At 46.2% G+C, this 24,064-nt stretch overlaps 1 protein-coding gene across 2 annotated transcripts in view; it reads right to left on the bottom strand.

Moving 5' to 3' along the window:
- PGM2L1 (phosphoglucomutase 2 like 1) overlaps positions 1-24,064 on the bottom strand; it is a 63,331-nt gene that overhangs the window by 23,689 nt on the left and 15,578 nt on the right. The window contains exons 3-4 of one of the 2 annotated variants that reach the window (XM_070749443.1): positions 19,541-19,708; positions 183-289 (exon numbers count right to left, since the gene is read on the bottom strand). In XM_070749443.1, coding sequence (XP_070605544.1) covers positions 183-289; positions 19,541-19,708 — 275 coding nt within the window. The remainder of the gene's footprint in view (positions 1-182; positions 290-19,540; positions 19,709-24,064) is intronic. The other variant, XM_070749444.1, reaches the window with a different exon arrangement.

Here is a 24,064-nt window from a genome sequence, read left to right as displayed (position 1 = left end):
TGTTGAAGAAAAAAAATGTGGTGCATTACTTTCTGGGCAACCCTCGAATTTGATGGGAAAAAATGTGGGTTTTTTCCCCCCAGATTTGTTCTCCACTTCTTCAAACTATGAATTCTGGCCTCTGTGAGAGAAATGGAGGCATTCTTAACTTGTAGACTTTTAAATTTAGACCAGTTCCATACCTGAAGCTGCTGCACATGCTGGTCACCTGGCCTCGCGTGTCATATCCTACCACAAAACCACGTTGCTTGAAGTCGGAAAAACATTGCCCAAGGTATTTGTACATCCCCTGCAGGAAAGGAAAAGAGAGGAGGAGGAGAATACAGTATCGGTTGCCTGGAAGGTGAGGTTTAGGGAGATCGTGCTCTACTTCAGGGGTGTCAAACTCAAGGCCCACAGGCCAGATCTGCCCTATAGGGTGCTTAAATCAGACCGTGGGGGCAGCCTGGAAAATGCAAAGGACCTGCCCATGGTTCCTCTGGCAGCCAAAGCAGGGCACTGGCCAAAGCAGGGCCATGCCCCGTTTTTGGCCTAGATAGCCTCCTGAAGCATTTTGCCAGCCGAAATGGAATGTGGATGGCCACACGGCCTTTTCTTTTTTGCCAGCAAAGTGCTGCAGGAGGCCATGCAGGCCGAAAATAGGGCTGCGCACGACACACCCACACCCTGTTTTGGCCACCGAGGAGCTGCAGGAGGCATCCGTCTTGCCTTCCTCCCCCACCCCAGCTGGCCAGTCAGCAGACAACTACAATGTAGATCTGGCACTCAAAAAAATCCAGTTTGACACCCCTGCTCTATTGCTTAAACCAGAAAGCATCACTTTTGGATTCAGCCCAAGGAAGTGGTGATTCCATTTGGAGATGATAGATAGATAGATAGAGAGAGAGAGAGAGAGAGAGAGAGAGACAGACAGACAGACAGACAGATAAATAGATAGATACAGACAGATAGACAGATAGATAGATAGATAGATACAGATAGATAGATAGATAGATAGATAGATAGATAGAGGAAGATAGATAGAGAGAGAGAGAGAGAGAGAGAGACAGACAGACAGACAGACAGACAGATAAATAGATAGATACAGATAGATAGATAGATAGATAGATAGATAGATAGATAGATAGATAGACAGACAGACAGACAGACAGACAGACAGACAGACAGACAGACAGACAGACAGACAGACAGACAAGATAGATAGATAGATAGATAGATAGATAGATAGATAGATAGATAGATAGATAGATAGATAGATAGGTAGGTAGAGTCAGACAGACAGACAGACAGACAGACAGACAGATAGATAGACAGAGAAATAGATAGATACAGACAGACAGACAGACAGACAGACAGACAGACAGATAGATAGATAATAGAGAGACAGATAGATAGATAGACAGATAGACAGACAGTTAAAAATTATAGGCGTACCTATTTTACCTGCATAATGGTTAAACAAGTTGTTTTATTTTTTTTAAGGAAATTCAGTGCAATTTAGTTTTATACCTTCCTCTGTAGATCAGTGTTTCTCAGTTTTGTCAGCTTTAAGATGTGGGGGCTTCAATTTCCAGAATTCCCGGCTGGCTGGCTGGGGAATTCTGGGAGTTAAAGTCGACGCATCTTAAAGTCAAGAAAGCTGCGAAATGCTGCTGCAGATGAATCAGGAATTTAATAAAAGAGGTATTTAATTCCTCCTCCCCCGGAATGATGGAAGAATCTGCCCTTGCTCCATTGTGTTGTTTTGCTCTTCAGTCTGGGAGGAAAATTTGCCAGTTTATGAAGAAGGGAAATAATTTCTGTCAATACGGGGGTGGTTTTTATTGTTATTTATTTCTAAAAATTATACAGCCATCTGTCCCACGTGAGTGACTCTGAGCAGCATACACAATGAAAACATTAAGTGTTTTTCCTTTTGACTGATAAGGAGTCGTTCTTATTTACATGATGTCTGGCTGTGGCCCAAGGTCTCCTACGATGAGGCCTTTGGGTCAGCTACTATCTGAAGCTACTGATCACTTGCAAGAGAAACAAAAAGACCTACTCTGGGTCAGTTGCTTTCACCAAGTGCCAATAAGGTGGAGATAACTGCTAAAGCAAACTTCACAATGGACAATATTTGCTGAAAGGTAAATAATTTATCCTCTGTATTAGCGGTCCATTATATCCCTACACAATAAAGATTTCCAAAACAAACATGCCATTCCAGGCTAAAGACAGTGTACTAATTCAGATAATTCTATTTAAGTTAAGTAGATCAATACTTCGCAACACAACAGCTAACTACACGCCAAAAAGCTTTCCATTTGTTATTCTTTGGTATCTGGGCCACTGTCAGGTTCAAAACTAGTCACTTAAATTCTTAACTTGTTTTCATCTCATTTTTTGGATAAGCAAAATTTTAGGGAGGACAGGGAGGAAATAGGAAGGCGGGGATATGAGAAAGGAAGGGAGATGAAAATCAATCACATGGCTTCTATATTTTGTTAAGCTAAAAGAACCGTTGAACTTACCTGAACGGTCTTCTCGATGCTCTGGAAGGAGAGTCCAGCATGGGTTTAGCTCCAGTCTTATTGGTAGGACTGAGTTTTAAATTAACATAAATACATAATAATTAGATACCGCCCCCTTGCTGCCCCAAGGAGTCAGTTTTAAAAAACGAAGGTAAGAAGAATAACAATTTATTGAACATCATAAATCGAACAAGTAATTGAACCAGAAAGGCTCCCCATGGTTCCAGGGAGGGTATGGACTCTCCTTCCAGAGCATCGAGAAGACCGTTCAGGTAAGTTCAACGGTTCTTCTCCCATGCTTCTGGAAGGAGAGTCCAGCATGGGATATACCCAAGTTCAGTGCTCAAGGGTGGGAGTCTGTTGAACCATGGATTGTCTGTCCTCGCACACCTTCTGAAGCACCCGTCTGCCAAACGCCGCCTCCGCCGAAGCAAAGGTATCTAATTTGTAGTGGCGAATAAAGGTCGTGGGCGTAGTCCATGTTGCCGCCCTGCAGATATCCTCAATGGGCGCCTGTGTCGCCCAAGCCGCAGATGACGCCGCACTCCTTGTCGAGTGTGCCTGTATTCCAGTAGTTGGCCTGGCCGAACTCGCCCGGTAAGCCTCGACTATGCAAAGTTTCACCCATTGACTAACGGTGTTGGGAGACACCTTGAGACCCAGTCTAAGGGAACTAAAAGACACAAACAAGGCCTCAGTCTTACGTATTGCCCTAGTACGTCTGATGTACAGCTTCAAGGCTCTGCGGACGTCCACCTTGTGCCACTTAAGTATTAAAGGATGATTGCCCTTGGCACAGAAATCCGGCAATATCAATTCCTGAGCCCTGTGGAAGTGAGTATTAACTTTGGGAACAAATGTGGGGTCTAACCTTAATACCACCCTGTCCGGATAAAAGGTACACAAATCCGGTCTAACCGACAGGGCAGACAATTCGGACACCCGCCGGGCCGAAGTAACCGCTACCAAGAAAATTGTCTTCAAAGAAAGGAATCGTAACGACACTGTCCTCAAGGGTTCAAAGGGAGGTCCGGTGAGGGCCTGGAGGACCAAGGTCAAATCCCATGTGGGAAAACGCCGAACCGGAGGAGGGTGTGTATTTGTAGCCCCCCTTAAGAAGTCTTTTATCCATGGATGATGGGCCAAGGGGCCTCCATCGTCCCTTCTAATAATAGTCGCCAACGCCGCCACATGTCGTCTCAACGTGTTTGGCGCTAGGCCCTTGTCCAAACCTGTCTGTAAGAATTCCAGAACCGACAGGACGGAGGAATCTTGAGGTTGCAAATGTCTGGCGGAGCAGAATGATGTGAAAGCGGCCCATGTCGCCTGATAAATTCGCGTCGTGGAAGGCCGTCTAGCAGCCTGGATAGTGGTAATCACGTTGTCGGGAAGATGACAACTCCTTAAACTGTTCCCCTCAAGTGCCAGGCGGTTAAATGGAGCCATTGTGGGTCCGGATGGGGCACAAACCCTTGGCTGAGGGAAATCTGGTTGTCCGGAATCCTCCACGGTGGGGAAACAGAAAGCCCCATGAGATCCGCGAACCAAGGCCGTCGCGGCCAATGCGGTGCCAACAAGATTATGTCTGCCCTCTCCACGAGAACCTTCCCTATCACCTTTGGGAGAAGCGGAAGGGGGGGAAAGGCATAGAGTAGTGTCTTTGGCCACGGAAGGTGAAGCGCATTGACTCCCTCGGCTCCCGGAGATGGAAACCGGGAGTAAAACCTTGGGAGCTGGGTGTTTTGGTATGTGGCAAACAGATCCACCTCTGGTTCCCCAAAGCGATGTACAATTTCTTGAAAGAGAAGGGGATCGAGTCTCCACTCCGCCGGATCCAGTTCCTGACGGCTGAGCCAATCCGCCTGCTGGTTGTCTTCTCCCGCTATGTGCTCCGCACGTAGAGAGGCAAGGTGATTTTCCGCCCAGTCGAAAAGCAGGACAGTTTCTGTCATGAGTCTGAGTGAGCGCGTCCCGCCCTGGTGATTTAAATGTGCCCTGGTGGTCACATTGTCCGTGCGGACGAGAACATGATGCCCCTCCAGCAGGGGTAAAAAGGCCTGGAGTGCCAAACGGACAGCCTGTAACTCCAGGAAATTGATATTGACAGGTCGTAGGTCCTGGGGTGTCCAGGACCCTTGTGTCACCTGGGAGTTGACATGGGCGCCCCATCCCAGGAGGCTGGCGTCTGTGGTAAGAATGGTATAGGACAGGTGTCCGAAGAGGGAGCCCTGACGCAGCGCCGAGGATCTCCACCATTTCAGAGAGGATCGTAGCTCCTGCCCCACGGAGATCAGCCGGTGGGTATGGCTTAGGCGCCGTCGCTGGTAAGGGAGTAGGGTCCACTGAAGCATGCGGTAGTGGTAACGGGCCCAAGGAACAATGTCCACGCACGACACCAGTGTCCCCAGCACTTTGGACAGTAGGGACAATGGGGCTTTCCGGTGCCGTTGAAGCCTGTTGACCAATGCGCACACGTTGAGTTGTCTCTCCGTGGAGAGATACACCTTGCTGGAAACTGTGTCCACCACTGCACCCAGATGGGTGAGCCTGGTTGTCGGTACCAAATGACTCTTCGGCACATTGACCGTGAAGCCATGGTGTTGTAGTAAGGTCAACGTGGTCTGCAACTCCCGATGCGCTGCTTTCCGGTCGCCGGACAGAAGGAGAATATCGTCCAAATATGCAAGGATCCGGATGGACTGGGATCGTAGCTTTGCCATCAGCGCATCTAAGAGCTTTGTGAAGGTGCGCGGGGCCGATGAAAGGCCGAATGGCATTGCCCTGTATTGGTAGTGCGCGTTGTGCAGGCAAAAACGAAGAAATTGACGATGCGACGGATGTATAGGGACGTGTAGATAGGCCTCCTTCAGATCGACCGAAGTAAGCAAGTCCCCAGGCCGAATGGCGGCCAGGATAGAACGGAGGGAGGCCATCTTGAACCTTCGGTAGACGATGTATTGGTTCAGACGTTTGAGGTTCAAGATGAGCCTGCAACCCCCTGATGATTTGGGTACGAGGAACACCCGTGAATAAAACCCCGTACCCACCTGGCTGTACGGCACCGGCTCGATTGCCTGAATATCCAAGAGATGCAAAATCTCTTGTTCCAAGAGAGTCTTTTTGGTAGGGTCCCTGGGTACGGGGCAAGCCACAAACTGGTGAGGAGGATTTTGCAGAAATTCGAGGCGTAGCCCCCGAGTTACGGTTGCCAGCACCCATGAATCGGTGGTAACTGCCTGCCAGGTTCCGCTGAAACGCTGCAGCCTGCCTCCCAGGGGGGCGTCGTGTAGGCAGTCACTTTGAACGCCGAAAGTTTCGCTGCTGAGATCCTCGAAAGGGACGTCTGGTTTGTTGGAAGCCTCTAGACCGATCCTGGAAGTAGGAACGGTCACTCCTATAAGGCGTTGAAAAGGTACCCTGGGAGTAAGTCCGGGCCGGTTGTGTTGTGGGTGGAGTCTGGTCCCACCGAAAGGACTGGCGACGAGAATATGGTCCAGTCCTTCGGTCCTGGCGCCGGTACGATCTGGGGAGGACCTTCCTTTTATCTTTATCCTCCACCAAAACAGGGTCGAGAGCCTCCCCAAACAGTTTAGAGCCCTCAAAGGGGGCGGAAGACAATGCCCACTTAGATTTGGCGTCCACCTGCCAGTTTCTCAGCCACAGAAGGCGTCGAGAAGATATGGTGGACGCCATAGCCCTGGAAGCGAATTTAGCGGCATGTAGAGTGGCGTCCGTTGAAAATTCCGCCGTCGCCAAGAGTTTATTTAGGTCTTGTCTCAATCGGGTGTCCTCAGGACCCAGCCGGGCCTGGACCTCCTGAATCCACATAATGGATGCCCGACTGAAAAAGGAGGCAGTAGATGCAGCTCGAAGAGCCCAAGCAGCCATCTGATGCGTCTTCTTCAAGAGCGTCTCCGCCCTTCGCTCGTCAGGCTTGAGGCTATCCGCATTGTCCGAGGGCACAACCGCCGTGGAGACTAGTGTGGCCACCGGCTTGTCCACGGGGGGAAACACCAACAGATCTTCCATGGCATCATCAAACGTATAAAATCTGCGCTCCAAGTTCGAAGGGCCTTGGGCCGCAGCCGGATGTTGCCACGGGCGCTTAACGTTCTGAAGGAAAATGTCTAGCGCCGGCACCTTGTCTGATTCTTTGACGGGCTCCTTGCACAAAGTAGCTGAAGTGCGACGGCCATCCCCCGATTCCGTCGGAGCCGCTGCTCCCGGCACGTCCAGGGCCTGCTTGGCTTTGTGCAATAGCACCCGGAATAAAGAAGGCTTAAACAGACCTGCCATAGCCGGCTGCTCGGGAAAAGAAAACTCGTCATCTGACAGATCCATCCCGTGGTCGCTGTCCTGCTCAAAATTGGAATGGTCATCTGCCATGGAATCCAACCCAGTAGGGGGCGGTGGAATAGACCAGAGATCTCTGGGTTGAGTGGCTTGCAAAGGTAAGGTATGAGCGCGCTGGGTAGCTGCTGCTATGCCTTGTGTGTAGGCACTGGCTACCATGTCTTGAATAGCAGGTGAGAAAGCCTGCCAAGCCTCTGATTGCTCTCTCAGCCCCGCTGCCGTGGGTGTAAAGGTAGCAGAGGGACCGTAGGCTGTCTGCATCCCATGCTGTGGCATGACCTGGCCATGAGAGGATGAAGGCCGCTCAGATCTGACAGTAGGTGAAGGCAAAGGCGGAGGAGGGCACTGTGAAGCCTGCCTGTCAGGTGACCAGTCTCTATCAGTTGCAGTCCCTTGACATCCCAAGGCCATGCTGGGTGAAAGGGAAGATGGAGGAAGAGGCTGGAATGGGTGTATAATCAGTCCCCCTGGAGTTGGGGGGGACAAGGCCGCTTCTAGGCGTTGTTCAAGGGCCTTAATTTTCCTCTCAGCTTCACGAAGAGCTGAAGCTGACTGAGAGGACTTGATCTTGGGCTTGCCCGAAGATTTCTCCTTACTTTTTACAACCACCTTGCTTGGCTGGGCCTGCTCCTCCTCCCTAGTAACCTCAATTTTATCAGCCATCATAATATAGGGGCAGCGTACTCACAATCACGATCTCAAGCTATTAGAAAAAAAAACTGGTTCTGCACTGAGAAGCCCACTCGTAAGTGAGGCTGTGTGTGCAACCTTGGTGGCTAGCCAGAATTTCATTGGCTGCCAGGCCTCGGTGTCAGCCTCAGCGACAGTATCGAGGCAGATTAGGAGCCCTGCGACTGTTGGCAGCCTGCCAGTTCGCGCCAATTTTGACAGCCAATTTTCGCGCCTTCGGGGGCTCCAAAATGGCGGGCGCAACCATTGTAAAGCCTCAGCAGACGAGGCAGCCACCCACAGGGACTCCGAGAGACTTTTGCTCTCCTGTAGCGTTGCTGTTCCTGACAGGCGCCATAGGCAACTAGAAAACGCCGCCGCGATCGCTCACTGTGCTTTCGGAGCGATTAGCTGTTGAGCGGCTGTCAATTAGCCGCCGCCGCGGCGCGAATCTCTTGCCGCCCCCGTCAATGGGGGAGGGCGGACCTCCCCCACCTGGGGTGTTAGGGCTAAGTCTGGCCTCGGAGGTCAGTGACTTGCAGCCCCGTTGCTCCTTCTCAGGGCAGTACCCGCGGGAGGAAGAGGCCCCATAAGGAGGAATGGTGGGGGCGCTGCCCGCGGAGGGCAGGAAACCCCAAGCCGATCACGAACCTGTGGTAAAAGAAAAGAAAAAAATTACAAGGTTCAAACCAAATTTTAATTAAACATTATTTTCACTTATACTTATCCCGGAGGAAAAAAACTCAAGTCCTTAACCTCGACTGAGTTTTTTAAAACTGACTCCTTGGGGCAGCAAGGGGGCGGTATCTAATTATTATGTATTTATGTTAATTTAAAACTCAGTCCTACCAATAAGACTGGAGCTAAACCCATGCTGGACTCTCCTTCCAGAAGCATGGGAGAATACAGTGTTCTCTCAATTTTCGCAGGTTCAAACTTCGCAAAAAGTCTATACCACGTTTTTTCAAAAATATTAATTAAAAAATACTTCGTGGTTTTTTTTCCTATACCACAGTTTTTCCCACCCGATGACGTCATATGTCATCGCCAAACTTTCGTCTGCTTTTAATAAATATTTTTTTAATAAACTTTAATAAATAAACATGGTGAGTAATAATCTAAATGGTTGCTAAGGGGATGGGAAATTGCAATTTAGGGGTTTAAAGTGTTAAGGGAAGGATTGGGATACTGTTCATAGCCAAAAATAGTGTATTTACTTCCGTATCTCTACTTCGCGGAAATTCAACTTTCGCGGGCAGTCTCGGGACGCATCCCCCGCGAAAAGTGAGGGGACACTGTAATCTTAAAATGCCCTGCATGACAAACAGAAGAAACTCTGCTATCCCAGAATAAAAGATTGAAGCCTCAGATGTACATAATTCTCTATTTTGCGACCCTAAAGTCAGGCAAGCAAAGGCTTCACATTCTAACTTGTAATTTTCCCAGGGAGAAATTTTAGTCCACGTACCTGACTGACACCCTGATGTTGTTACTTGGTTCACTTTTCTGGGTTCTGCATAGGTGCAGGTCTATAAATACACTCACACTGGTGGATTGTTTTTTCTTTAATTTCTCCCAAATTAATCATGCTGTGGGGGTTCAAATTGTGCACCCAAGAGGATATTTCTGAGTCAGCCCAAATCCAGCAGAGGCTCAAAATGGTTATTTGGGGAAATGCTGATTTAGCACCTGGTTTTTCGGTCAGCACAAATCCCACTCAGGGGACCTTGTGCCTGGATCTTTACCACACTTAGCTGATTGCTCAATAAGTCTGCATTGCATAGTCCTTTTCTTAGGGATGGCTGCAACATGGATTAACACCATCTTTCGGCTGTGGCGAGGGGGCCGTTTGCCCAGGTTTGCCTGGTGCACCAGTTGCGGCCCTACTTGGACAGGGAGTCACTGCTCACGGTCACTCATGCCCTCATCACCTCGAGGTTCAATTACTGCAACGCTCTCTACATGGGGCTACCTTTGAAAAGTGTTCGGAAACTTCAGATCGTGCAGAATGCGGCCACGAGAGCCATCGTGGGGCTTCCAAGATTCGCCCACGTATCTACAACACTCCGTGGCCTGCACTGGCTGCCGATCAGTTTCCAGTCACAATTCAAAGTGGTGGTAATGACCTTTAAAGCCCTACATGGCATTGGACCAGAGTACCTCCGGAACTGCCTTCTACCGCACGAATCCCGGCAGCCGATCAGGTCCCACAGAGTTGGCCTTCTCCGGGTCCCGTCGACCAAACAATGTCATTTGGCGGGCCCCAGGGGAAGAGCCTTCTCTGTGGCGGCCCTGGCCCTTTGGAATCAACTCCCCACGGAGATTAGAACGGCCCCCACCCTCCTTGTTATTCGCAAATTACTCAAGACCCACCTATATCGCCAGGCATGGAGGAACTGAGACACCTCCCCCAGGCTTTTATATTTTATGTTTGGTATGTATGTGCGGTATACAGTAGTTTTAATTGCTGGGGTTTTATATATCTTTTCCTTTTAATATTAGATTTGTATCACTGTTATATTGTTTTTTTTAATTGTTGTGAGCCGCCCCGAGTCTTCAGAGAGGGGCGGCAAACAAATCTAATAAATTATTATTATTATTATTATTATTATTATTATTAAACCAACCCCCCCCCCCCCCAATTAAAAATGTATAAGGAAAATGTATAGCTAGGGAGCAATTCTGGACATTGGCTCATTTTAAAAAAACTGCTGGATTTCATTCACAGTTGCTTACTTTAAGATGTGTGTACTTCAAATCCCAGAATTCCTCAAGCCACATGGTGTTGCTAAGGCTTCTGGGAATTCTTGAAGTTACCAAGATGGAGAAATTCTACCCTAAAGATATAACCAAGAGACCTCGAAATGAGCTGCAAAAGGCTACGTGGAACAAAATCTCCAAGAAATTCTATGGTTGGAGCTGCACGGCTGGCTGGGGAATTCTGGGAGTTGAGGTCCACACATTATTAAGTCAACAAGGCTGAGAAACACTATAGTAGAAATAAGGATCTAGGATGTGGAAGTCGGAGGTTAATCCAAGTTCTACAGCATTACTTGGATTTATTTGGATATAAATCACACTGCTCTATCTCTATCCCCTAAGCAGAATCAATGGGGCATTACAAGGTTAATATAGGGAATATTTGGGGGGTGGAAGAGAGGACCAAAAGCAACCCCTTCCCCAACTAAAAGGCAGCCTACTAAAGGCTACTACAGATGCAAATGCAGTTAGCACATAAAGAGCAACCACTACTAAGTGTAATTTGCAACTTACCCAAGATATATCACCGGATGGATAAGGCAGCTGACCGGTCTTCCTCAATTAAATATGTACACTTGGCTAGCAATTAGGATAAGATCAAGAAAAAACACCTTCATTAACCCCCCCAAAAATGCTCCCTTAAGATGTCCTGGGGTGACTACTGAAAATGTATGGAGACATCAGCATTATTCTAAGTCTCTTGTGGCAGCGTTAATTACTTCCCCTTCCTCTTCCTCCCTCCCAAAATACTGGGCGTGTGTGTGTGTGTAAAACATTGTTTCCCAACCTTGGCAACTTGAAGATATCTGGACTTCAACCCCCAGAATTCTGGGAGTTGCAATCCAAATATCTTCAAGTTGCCACAGTTGGGAAACACTGGTGTAAAAAACAAATTCAATTCAATTCAATTTATTAGATTAGATTGAAGACTCGGGGCGGCTCACAACAATAATAAAAACAGTATAACAATGGAACAAATCTAATAATAATAAAGTTATATTAAAAAAACCCCAACAATTAAAAAAACCATACAGCACATACATACCAAACATAAAATATAAGAAAGCCTGGGGGAGATGTCTTAATACCCCCATGCCTGGCGATATAGTAGCTTGCGAAAGACAAGGAGGGTGGGGGCTGTTCTAATCTCCGGGGGGAGTTGATTCCAGAGGGCCGGGGCCGCCACAGAGAAGGCTCTTCCTCTTGGGCCCGCCAAACAACATTGTTTGGTCGACGGGACCCGGAGAAGGACAACTCTGCGGGACCTTATCGGCCGCTGGGATTCGTGCGGTAGAAGGCGGTTCCAGAGGTACTCTGGTCCAATGCCATGTAGGGCTTTAAAGGTCATGACCAACACTTTGAATTGTGACCGGAAACCGATCGGCAGCCAGTGCAGGCCACAGAGTGTTGTAGAAACGTTATAGTTATAACATTTATGTAGCACATCTAGATTATATTAAAGTAACCAAAATATCTTAACAATCCCCCCCAAGGCGTGTCACAATGTTTGAGCACCCCTAAATGTTTGGAAAGCTTAGAAATTTAACACGCCCTAAATGCAGGCATATAGAGACCGCCTTCTGCTGCACGAATCCCAGCGACCGATTAGGTCCCACAGAGTGGGCCTTCTCCGGGTCCCGTCAACTAAACAATGTCGGTTGGCGGGCCCCAGGGGAAGAGCCTTCTCTGTGGCGGCCCCGACTCTCTGGAACCAGCTCCCCCCAGAGATTAGAACTGCCCCTACCCTCCTTGCCTTTCGTAAACTCCTCAAAACCCACCTTTGTCGTCAGGCATGGGGGAATTGAGATATCTCCCCCGGGCCTATATAATTTATGTATGGTATGTTTGTAGGTATGTCTGCTTAAAAATGGGGTTTTCTTAACTATTTTAAATTGTATATTATTAGATTTGTCATGAATTGTTTTATTGTGTTGTGAGCCCCCCCCCCCCCCGAGTCCACGGAAAGGGGTGGCATACAAATCAATCAATCAAATAAATAAATATATAAATGAATGAATGAATGAATGAATGAATGAATGAATAAATAAATCAATAGAGAGGATTTATTCATAACCAAATAACTGCACCAATTCTGCTGGATCAAAACAAGGGCCACTGCAGAGAAGGGCTACCCGTTCAACCCACAGGGATTAGGGAAGCAACTACCCAGCAGCCCAGGATGTAATCAACAAGACAAAACGCAGCCATTTCCTCCCAGAAAGGCCCCGTTATGACTTATCAGCCAATCTCCCAGGGCGCATTCTTCCCAGCAAACCAAAACACCAAGCCCGCACGTGCTGGGGAGGCTTTCAGAGCATGACCAAGAAGAAAGGAGTTCAGACTTTGGCAGCCTTCCATGGTGATCCAAGCTCTCTTGACCTGCTGCATTCTTGCTTCTATGAGTTCATGTTGACTGTACAGTAAGTCTTGCTCCAGACATCTCCCCAGAATACCTCCGGAACCGCCTTCTACCGCACAAATCCCAGCGGCCGATAAGGTCCCACAGAGTTGGCCTTCTCCGGGTCCCGTCGACTAAACAATGTCGTTTGGCGGGCCCCAGGGGAAGAGCCTTCTTTGTGGTGGCCCCGGCCCTCTGGAATCAACTCCCCCCAGAGATTAGAACTGCCCCCAACCTCCTTGTCTTTCGCAAATTACTTAAGACCCACCTGTATCGCCAGGCATGGGGGAACTGAGACACCTCCCCCAGGCTTTTATATTTTATGTTTGGTACGCATGTGCTGCATGGTTTTAAATGATGGGGTTTTAGATGTTTTTAATATTAGATTTGTCTCATTGTAATATTGCTTTTTATTGTTGTGAGCCAACCCGAGTCTTCAGAGAGGGGCGGCATACAAATCTAATAAATTATTATTATTATTATTATTATTATTATTATTATTATTATTATTATTATTTTCATCCCTGCGCACATAAACATGACCTCTTTATATTTAAAATACAATGGTACCTCTACCTTAGAACGCCTCTACTTAAGAACTTTTCTAGATAAGAACCGGGTGTTCAAGATTTTTTGGCCTCTTCCCAAGAACCATTTTCTACTTAAGAACCCGAGGCTGGGAAAATGTTCCCAGGAAATTTGAGAGCGGCACGAAGGCCCGGCCAGTTTCCTGCCATTCCCCCTGGGTTTCTCTCTCTGGTGCAGTGTATGGGAGGCAGCCTCGCGCCGGGTGTACGGGAGGCGCATGCTCCTCCTCGCCGCCTCAGAGTCCCTCTTTTTTTTAAGCCTTAAAGTTTTGGATTTTTTTTATTCCCCTCCCCTCCCCTTCGTCCTCCTTCTCTTCTTCTTCCTCCTCCTCCCACCCAAATTCTGAGCTTTTCTTTCTTTCCTAATGGGTTCGCACCCATTATTTGCCTTTACATTGATTCCTATGGGAAAAATTGCTTCTGCTTACAAACTTTTCTACTTAAGAACCTGGTCACGGAACGAGTTAAGTTCTTAAGTAGAGGTTCCCATAAATAAGATTGTTAACAAGTTCATACATGGGCAATTCAGAGAAAAGAGGAGAATGAAAGCTTTCATTTATACAAGTAGCCTCGGTTTACCACCATCACTGAGCCCAACATTTCTGTTCCTAAGCGAGATCTTAGTTTTGCCCCATTTTACAACTTTTCTTGCAACAGTTGCTAAGTGAATAGCTGCAGTTGTTAAGTTAGTAACAAGATTGTTGAGTGAATCTGGCTTCCCCATTGACTGTCAGAAAGTCACAAAAAGGAATCACATGACCCTAGCACACACGACAATCATCATAGAAACATAGAAACATAGAAGACTGACGGCAGAAAAAGACCTCATGGTCCATCCAGTCTGCCCTTATACTATTTTCTGTATTTTATCTTACAATGGATATATGTTTATCCCAGGCATGTTTAAATTCAGTTCCTGTGGATTTACCAACCACGTCTGCTGGAAGTTTCTTCCAAGCATCTACTCCTCTTTCAGTCAAATAATATTTTCTCACGTTGCTTCTGATCTTTCCCCCAACTAACTTCAGATTGTGTCCCCTTGTTCTTGTGTTCACTTTCCTATTAAAAGAAATTCCCTCCTGAACTTTATTTAATTCTTTATCCTATTTAAATGGTTCGATCATGTCCCCCCTTTTCCTTCTGTCCTCCAGACTCTACAGATTGAGTTCCTGAAGTCTTTCCTGATACGTTTTATGCTTAAGACCTTCCACCATTCTTGTAGCCCGTCTTTGGACCCCTTCAATTTTATCCATATCTTTTTGTAGGTGAGGTCTCCAGAACTGGACACAGTCTTCCAAATGTGGTCATAAACATGAACCCGTCTCCAAGCATCTGAATTTCGATCGTGTGACCTTGGGGATGCCTCAATGGTTGTAAGTGTGAAAAATGGTCATAAGCAGCGGTGGGCTTCGAGCCGGAACGCTAAATTGCGCTAGCCGTGGCGGCTCATAACTTCTTGCAGGACCAGCGCGATTTTGCTGCTGCACCTGTGGAGGTAGCAAAATCGCGCACGGAGCCGCAAGTAAAACCTTGTCAAAACACGGGCGCAATTTTCCTTCCTCCACAGGTACAGCAGCAAAATCACGCTGGTCCCGCAAGAACTTACGAGCCGCGCCGGCGAGCGCAATTTAGCATTCCAGCTCGTAGCCCACCGCTGGTCATTAGCCTCTTTTTTCAATACCACTGTAACTTCGAGCGGTCATTAAATGAACTACTGTAAGCCAATGAGTCCCTGTACATGAACCACACTGCCTCACTGCTGCAACCTTCCTTGGAATGTCACTTTGGCCCAAGATTTTTTTTAAAATCTGATAAAAAGCAATGTTCCCTTCATTGGAAAGGATTGCACTTCAAGCAGTGAGTGTTTTGTTTCTTAATAGGGCCACGTGACAATAATTCTAAGTAGTAGCGACTGTGAAAGAGACCTTGGAGTCTTGGTGGATAATCAACTAAACATGAGCCAACAATGTGCAGCAGCAGCCAAAAAAGCCAACACAATCCGAAGCTGCATCAACAGGGGAATACACTCCAAGACCAGGGAAGTCTTAATACCACTCTACTACGCCCTGGTCAGACCACACCTGGAGTACTGTGTTCAGTTCTGGTCACCACACTTCAAAAGAGACTTTGAAACTCTGGAGAAGGTGCAGAAAAGAGCAACCAAGATGATCAGGAGTCTAGAAACCAAGACTTACGAAGAGAGACTGTGGGAACTGGGCATGGATAGCCTAGAGAAAGGGAGGGCCAGAGCGGACATGATAGCAGTCTACAAGTATACGAGGGGATGTCACAGAGAGGAGGGGGTCACTTTATTCTTCAGGGCACCAGAGGGCCGGACGAGGAACAACAGCTGGAAGCTGACCAAGGAGAGATTCAACCTTGAAATAAGGAAGAACTTCCTGACGGTCAGAACGATCAACCAGTGGAACAACCTACCAGGGGATGTTGTGAACTCCAATACTCTGGACATTTTCAAGAGGAAATTGGACTGCCATTTGGCTGGGATGCTAGAGGGTTCCTGCTTAGGCAGGGGTTTGGACTTGATGACCCGCATGGTCCCTTCCAACTCTAACAATAAATAAATAAATTCATTTCTAAACACGATTCCTCTGGGTTTATTCCACCTAAATCTTTCTTTTTAAAAAAACCACTGTGTAATATTCTGGCAGGCTCAGAAAAAAAACAAATCCTCTCTGTTTTAATATTCCTCCTTGGAAGAGCCGAGCCCTGTTCCACTTGATTGTTTTATCCCGTAAGGGAGGTTAAGCCAAGTTCACCAGTCACCCCATGCAGCTGGGATTTTTATTTTTTATTTTTTTTTGAGAATTACTTAAGAAGACCAGGAAAATCTGTTTCGTTGAACGCCCGGTGCCTAGTCAACAGGAGGAAGGGTTGTTGAGTCTCCACAATGTCAAAATCTCCGGAGCTCTTTCTTCCTCCAAGCCCTGCCTCAGATGACCTTTGCTTAGTAGTGCAAATCCCCAATTCTTCTACGCTACTGAAAATCTGCTTGCAACCACAATGCTAAATGGACAGCACCGGAGGGCCGGACGAGGAACAACGGTTGGAAGCTGACCAAGGAGACATTCAACCTGGAAATAAGGAAGAACTTCCTGACGGTCAGAACGATCAACCAGTGGAACAACCTACCAGCGGACGTTGTGAACTCCAATACTCTGGACATTTTTAAGAGGAGATTTGACTGCCATTTAGCTGGGATGCTATAGGGTTCCTGCTTAGGCAGGGGGTGGGACTTGATGACCCGCATGGTCCCTTCCAACTCTAACAATCATAAAATAAAATAAAATAAAATAAAATAAAATAAAATAAAATAAAATAAAATAAAATAAAATAAAATAAAATAAAATAAAATAAAATAAAATAAAATAAAATAAAATAAAATAAAATAAAATAAAATAAAATAAAATAAAATAAAATAAAATAAAATAAAATAGAAATGGCAGAAAATCAGAGGAAATGCTGCTTCTCCATTTCGCCCTTTTCTGTGGCATTTTTTTCAAAAGGAAATTTGGCAGCCAGAGGAGGAAACACAACTTGCTTTGCTTTATTGTCTGTTTCTGAGCTTTTCAGTTGAAGGGCACGGCAGAAACAGCTCAGATGAAGGTTTCTCAATCTCGGCAACTTGAAAATGTGTGGACTTCAACCAGTGAAGAGCTGCAAAAAAATGTACCACCACACTGTGGCCGTGGCTTATTTTGTGGGTGTGGCTTGCCGGCCATGTGACCAGGTGGGAGTGGCTTAAAGGCCACGTGACTGGCTTTAAGGTGGCCAACTTGATGTCACGGGTTTGAGTTAGCGTTAGGGTGTCTGGCCTCTCTTCGCCTCAAAGAGATATAATTTTTTACTGAACATTCAAAATATACTATTGAATTCTGTGTCTATATGCCATGTGTGTACAGTGTTCCCTCAATTTTCGCGGGTTCGAACTTCGCGAATAGCCTATACCACGTTTTTAAAAAAAATATTAATTAAAAAACACTTCATGGTTTTTTTTTCTACACCACGGTTTTTCCCGCCCGATGACGTCATACGTCATCGCCAAACTAATAATTTTTGCAGATAAATAATAAAAAAAATAATTATTTTTAATAAATAATTATATTTATAAATATCAGGATCACTAAGTGTCTTATTCAATGGTGAGCACCAGTAATAATAGTGAGTAAACTGTTGTTAAGGGAATGGGAAATGGTAATTTAGGGGTTTAAAGTGTTAAGGGAAGGCTTGTGATACTGTCCATAGCCAAAAATAGTGTATTTACATCCGCATATCTACTTCGCGGAAATTCGACTTTCGCGGGCGGTCTCGGAACACATCCCCCGCGAAAATCGAGGGAACACTGTACATACATATTATACACAGGCACACAGAAATATACATTATCTAATATATAAAGTGTATGTGAACACACACACGCACAGCTCTTCTAAAATTATACACATTCAACCTCATTTACTGTGATAGGAAAAATATACGCAGAGCCCAGAAGGGAAAGGGGGGAAAAGGAGCCCATCCCTGAAGTTGGTCCATTCATCTTAAATACACCTTATAGTTGAATTCTGGGACATTTAGTACCTATGTCTTCAATGTTGAATTCTGGGGCTTGAAGTACACAGATTGGAAACCCACACAAAATCCAAGCTGAATTCTGAGAGCTGAGAGTCCACACATATTAAAGATGCCACGGCTGAGAAACACTGCTTTACAAAAGTAGCCTCCAAACTTGGCAACTCTAAAACTTGTGGATTCAACTTCCAGAGTTTGGAAGCCATTATGGCTGCTTGGGGAATTCTGAGAGTTACAGTCCACACCTCTTAAAGTTGCCAGGTTTGAAGAGCTCTGCTTTACATGGACCAAGGATGTATCGGGGCAGGTCTGGTATTAAGCAAGGTTTCTTTTTAAATTTGTTTTTCCGATTCAGGTGACCTCTTTCACGCATGGGGCAACAAGAAGCGTGGAATTCACTTCCGGACTCTGTAGTATCATCCCCTAAATCCCAACACTTTACCCTGAGACTATCCACGGTTGACCTCACCAAGTTCCTAAGAGGTCAGTAAGGGGCGTACATAAGTGCACCAGAGTGCCTACCGTCCCCCGTCGTATTGTCTCTCCTATATCCCATATATCTTCTTTTCTATCCCTATATCTTTTTCTGGTATTCTCTCATAGTTATATTTCACTCCTTTCTTTTCTCCTCTGTTCTTCCCCCTTTAATACATTCTACCTGATTATATCCTCTGTAACCCTCATTGTGTATAGAAACATAGAAACATAGAAGACTGACGGCAGAAAAAGACCTCCTGGTCCATCTAGTCTGCCCTTATACGATTTCCTGTGTTTTATCTTAGGATGGATATATGTTTATCTCAGGCATGTTTACATTCAGTTCCTGTGGATTGACCAACCACGTCTGCTGGAAGTTTGTTCCAAGGATCTACTACTCTTTCAGTAAAATAATATTTTCTCACGTTGCTTTTGATCTTTCTCCCAACTCACCTCAGATTGTGTCCCCTTGTTCTTGTGTTCACTTTCCTATTAAAAACACTTCCCTCCTGGACCTTATTTAACCCTTTAACATATTTAAATGTTTCTATCATGTCCCCCCTTTTCCTTCTGCCCTCCAGACAAGACAAATGGAGTTCATGAAATCTTTCCTGATACGTTTTATGCTTAAGACCTTCCACCATTCTTGTAGCCCGTCTTTGGACTCGTTCAATTTTGTCAATATCTTTTTGTAGGTGAGGTCTCCAGAACTGAACACAGTATTCCAAATGGGGTCTCACCAGCGCTCTATATAAGGGGATCACAATCTCCCTCTTCCTGCTTGTTATACCTCTAGCTATGCAGCCAAGCATCCTACTTGCTTTCCCTACCGCCTGACCGCACTGTTCACCCATTTGGAGACTGTCAGAAATCACAACCCCTAAATCCTTTTCTTTTGAAGTATTTGCTAACACAGAACTGCCAATACAATACTCAGATTGAGGATTCCTTTTCCCCAAGTGCATTATTTTACATTTGGAAACATTCAACTGCAGTTTCCATTGCTTTGACCACTTATCTAGTAAAGCCATTTATCTAATAATCATTCTACCTGATTATATCCTCTATAACCCTCATTGTGTATCATTGTGTATTGGACAAAACAATAAATAAAAATAAAATAAATCTGACTTCATATGTGGGGCAGAGCAGAGGGAGGGGGCGCTTTTCGCCTTCACAATGGCTCTGGGACTCACCTGGGTCGACTGAATCACGGTGAGGTCATTGATGTAGCAGAAGCCGGCCCCCATGGCGGAACGGAGACCGGCGGTCCCAAAGGTCAGCCTGCGGCACAGACGATCGCGCAGCTCCTTGTTCTTCCCATTCCGTAACAGATTTTCAATCTGCTCTTTGGTTTTAGGATTCTGTGAAGGAGACAAAGGGCAGGATCAGGCTTCACGTTAGGGAACTGGGAGTCGTAGTCGCATGTGCTCCTAGTGGGCTAATGACTTTGTGAAGGAAGTCAGGCCATCCAGTAGAGAAAGCCATAGAAACGAATATTTGAACTGTGGGGTCCTTGATGGTCTCTGTGGTTGGTGGCTTTCTTGCAGGTATGAAAGGGGACTAGAGGCTAAACCATACGATGGACAGTTGCAGGAACTGGGCATGGCTAGTTTAATGAGGAGAAGGACCAGAGGAGACAGGAGAACAGTCTTCCAGTATCTCAGGGGTGGCCACAAAGAAGAGGGAGTCAAGCTATTCTCCAAAACACCTGAAGGTAAAAACAAGAAGCAATGGGTGGAAACTAAACAAGGAGAGAAGCAACTGTAACGCTCTCTACATGGGGCTACCTTTGAAAAGTGTTCGGAAACTTCAGATCGTGCAGAATGCAGCTGCGAGAGCAGTCATGGGCTTCCCCAAATATGCCCATGTCACACCAACACTCCACAGTCTGCATTGGTTGCCGATCAGTTTCCGGTCACAATTCAAAGTGTTGGTCATCACCTATAAAGCTCTTCATGGCACCGGACCAGGGTATCTACGAGACCGCCTTCTGTCGCACGAATCCCAGCGACCGGTTAGGTCCCACAGAGTGGGCCTTCTCTGGGTCCTGTCAACAAAACAGTGTCGCTTGGTGGGGCCCAGGGGAAAAGCCTTCTCTGTGGCGGCCCCGGCCCTCTAGAACCAACTCCCCCCAGAGATTAGAATTGCCCCCACCCTCCTTGCCTTTCGTAAGCTCCTTAAAACCCACCTCTGCCGTCAGGCATGGGGGAATTGAGATATTCTTCCCCCCTAGGCCTTTACAATTTATGCATGGTATGTTTGTTTGTATGGATGTTTAGTTTTATAATAAAGGTTTTTTAGTTGTTTTTAGTATTGGATTTACATGATGTTTTTTATTACTGTTGTTAGCCGCCCCGAGTCTACGGAGAGGGGCGGCATACAAATCCAATAAATAAATAAACTTAGAACCAAGGAAAAATTTCCTGACAGTGAGAACAATTAATCAGTGGAACTCCAGAAGTTGTGAATGCTCCAACAATGGAAGTTTTTAAGCAAATGTTGGATAACCATCTGTCTGACGTAGTGTAGCATTTCCTGCCTAAGCAGGGGGTTGGACTAGAAGACCTCCAAGGTCCCTTCCAACTCTGTTGTTGTTGTTGTTGTTATTTCATTACACAACTAGATAACACCATCACCATCAGAGCTAGAAGGGAATGGGGCTTGCAGACAGGAGGAGGAGGAAGGAGAGATGAAGAAGGAGAACAGCGGAGGAAGAGGAGATAGAGGGAGAGGAAGAGAACTGTAGGGTCCTTGGTTTTTTTCTGAAGTTGATGGATTTCTTGCAGACATTTCATCACCCAACTAGATAACAACATCAGTGCTGGAAGTGATTGGTTTGATAGGTTTTACTTTCTTTTAATAGAATTTAATGGTTGTTTTTAATGTAGTATTAATTGGATTTATATTATTGTTCTGTTTTTGTATATGCTGTGAGCCGCCCCAAGTCTTCGGAGAGGGGCGGCGTACAAATCCAATTAGATAGATAGATAGATAGATAGATAGATAGATAGATAGATAGATAGATAGATAGATAGATAGATAGATAGATAGATAGATATTGTTCGATTCAAGTTACTGTATGTCGAAGGTTTTGCACAGAGCCATATTAACACAACTGCATGATTCACTTAACAACTGTCATGATTTGCTTACCCAAGGCCGTGAATGGGGGCTGGGAATGACTCATTTTAACAACTTCCCTGTTTAACAAAAGAAATTTGGGGTTGAATTGTGGTCGTACACCAAGGATGACCTGTATTCCAGTTTGTTTTGTACAAGCCAATAAATGCTCTTGGTTCCATAGTCCACTCAACAACAACCTTGTGAGGCGAGTTGGGCTGAGAGAGAATGAGAGGCCGAAAGTCGCCCAACCACCTTTCATGCCTAAGGAAAGACGGATGGAAAAGAACTCAGAGCAGCCCAGCACCACACATTCCTCGGGGGCTCACACAATTGCACAAACTGGTATTTTGAAGTCATGTCTTTAATTCCAAGAGATACTTACAGAAATTGTGCAAGCAGAAGGAAGGGCAAAATATGAAACAAATTGTTTGTTAACAATCAAAGTTTCAAATTTTATCTGTTCACCGTCTTTAGGTATAATTTGTATTTTACTGCTGCTTTAATGTGTTTTATACATATTGTGGTTTCATTTTAATTGGAGCTCATGGTTGCCTTGTGGTGAGATGGGCAGCAAACAAATGTAATAACTAAGATAAACTACCGAATTAAAAAATAAATCATAATTCAAATTTCAGAAGTCACTTTGATTCCAGCCGGCCCAGAACAAGCCACAACCTGATATAGTCGGAGGGAAATTTTATTGCTGTCGTCTGTTTTGCCAAATTCCTTCTGTGAATCCAAAGGATTTGCAAAGCTGCAAGTTCATGCTTTCATGTCTCTGCCAAACATGAAGATGGCTGGGTGATAAGCAGATACAATTTGTACTGCATAACACACCCTGCAGCTTCTGATTCAGGCGCAACTGCCTACAGCACATGCATGCATACTAAAACCCCCTGTGGATCACAAGCTGATCTCTGCGGCTCCCGGATCCCCTCACGGGCACTTTAAGAAGGCCATGGCATCTAAGGTCCCAGGGATGAGTGAGACGCCTGACCTTTACCACAAAGAGGTCAGCCAGCGGTGGGATCCAGGGACTGCCAGCCACCGGTCAGTTGGGGGAAATTGAAAAATAGGTATTTCGAAGACAGAATGTTTTTATTGTACAATGGGACCTCGACTTACGAACTTAATTCGCTCCGTGACCAGGTTCTTAAGTAAAAAGGTTTGTAAGAAGAAGCAATTTTTCCCATAAGAATCAATGTAAAAGGAAATAATGTGTGCGATTGGGGAAACCACAGGGAGGGTGGAGGCCCTGTTTCCTCCCAGGAGATTCCTAGAGGCCCCACGGAGGCTTCTCCCTGCGTTTTCCAGCCCTGTTTCCTCCCAGGAGATTCCTAGAAAGACCCCGCAGGGGCTTCTCCCCACCTTTTCCGGCCTTGTTTCCTCCCATGAGATTCCTAGAGAGGCCCCACGGAGGCTTCTCCCCATCTTTTTTGGCCCTGTTTCCTCCCAGGAGATTCCTAGAGAGGCTCCATGGAGCCTTCTCCCCATCTTTTTTGGCCCTGTTTCCTCCCAGGAGATTCCTAGAAAGACCCCGCAGAGGCTTCTCCCCACCTTTTCCGGCCTTGTTTCCTCCCATGAGATTCCTAGAGAGGCCCCACGGAGGCTTCTCCCCATCTTTTTTGGCCCTGTTTCCTCCCAGGAGATTCCTAGAGAGGCTCCATGGAGCCTTCTCCCCATCTTTTTTGGCCCTGTTTCCTCCCAGGAGATTCCTAGAAAGACCCCGCAGAGGCTTCTCCCCACCTTTTCCGGCCTTGTTTCCTCCCATGAGATTCCTAGAGAGGCCCCACGGAGGCTTCTCCCCATCTTTTTTGGCCCTGTTTCCTCCCAGGAGATTCCTAGAGAGGCTCCATGGAGCCTTCTCCCCATCTTTTTTGGCCCTGTTTCCTCCCAGGAGATTCCTAGAAGCCCCACGGAGGCTTCTCCCTGCCTTTTCCAGCCCTGTTTCCTCCCAGGAGATTCCTAGAGAGGCCCCACGGAGGCTTCTCCCTGCCTTTTCCGGCCCTGTTTCCTCCCAAGAGATTCCTAGAGAGGCCCCACGGAGGCTTCTCCCTGCCTTTTCCGGTGACAGTTTCGGAGGCTCAGGTTTGTAAGTGGAAAATGGTTCTTGAGAAGAGGCAAGAAAATCTTGAACACCCGGTTCTTCTCTAGAAAAGTTCATAGTAGAGGCGTTTGTAGGTAGAGGTGCCACTGTATTAATTAAATTTTCTCGTTTCAGAATGGCTTAGCTACTTGGGATCCAGATCTGGCCGACCTTCGAAAAAACTCAGCCGACATTGGTCTTGAATAGAAGCACATCCTCTCCTGTTGAAAATCATGAAATTTGATGGCGCTCAGTGACTCAGAACATCATTTGCACACGAATTAGAGGAGGCAAACAGGCTGTGTCTAATCTGTGTGCAAATGATGTTCAGCTCCATCAAACCGAAGTGAAAATGAAGCGTTTCACAGGACAAGAACTTTACACCGCCTTGAACAGCGAAAGGAGAGGAAAATGCATTTTACATTTTAATAGGAAAATCCTCATTGCACATAAATCTCCGAGGCTTATTCACGCATGATCAAATCTAAGTAACTCAAGGTTCACGGGT

The sequence above is a fragment of the Erythrolamprus reginae genome, chromosome 4 (assembly GCF_031021105.1).
Source record: "Erythrolamprus reginae isolate rEryReg1 chromosome 4, rEryReg1.hap1, whole genome shotgun sequence".
Lineage (NCBI taxonomy): Eukaryota > Metazoa > Chordata > Lepidosauria > Squamata > Dipsadidae > Erythrolamprus > Erythrolamprus reginae.
This window is presented reverse-complemented; position numbering and strand designations above follow the sequence as displayed.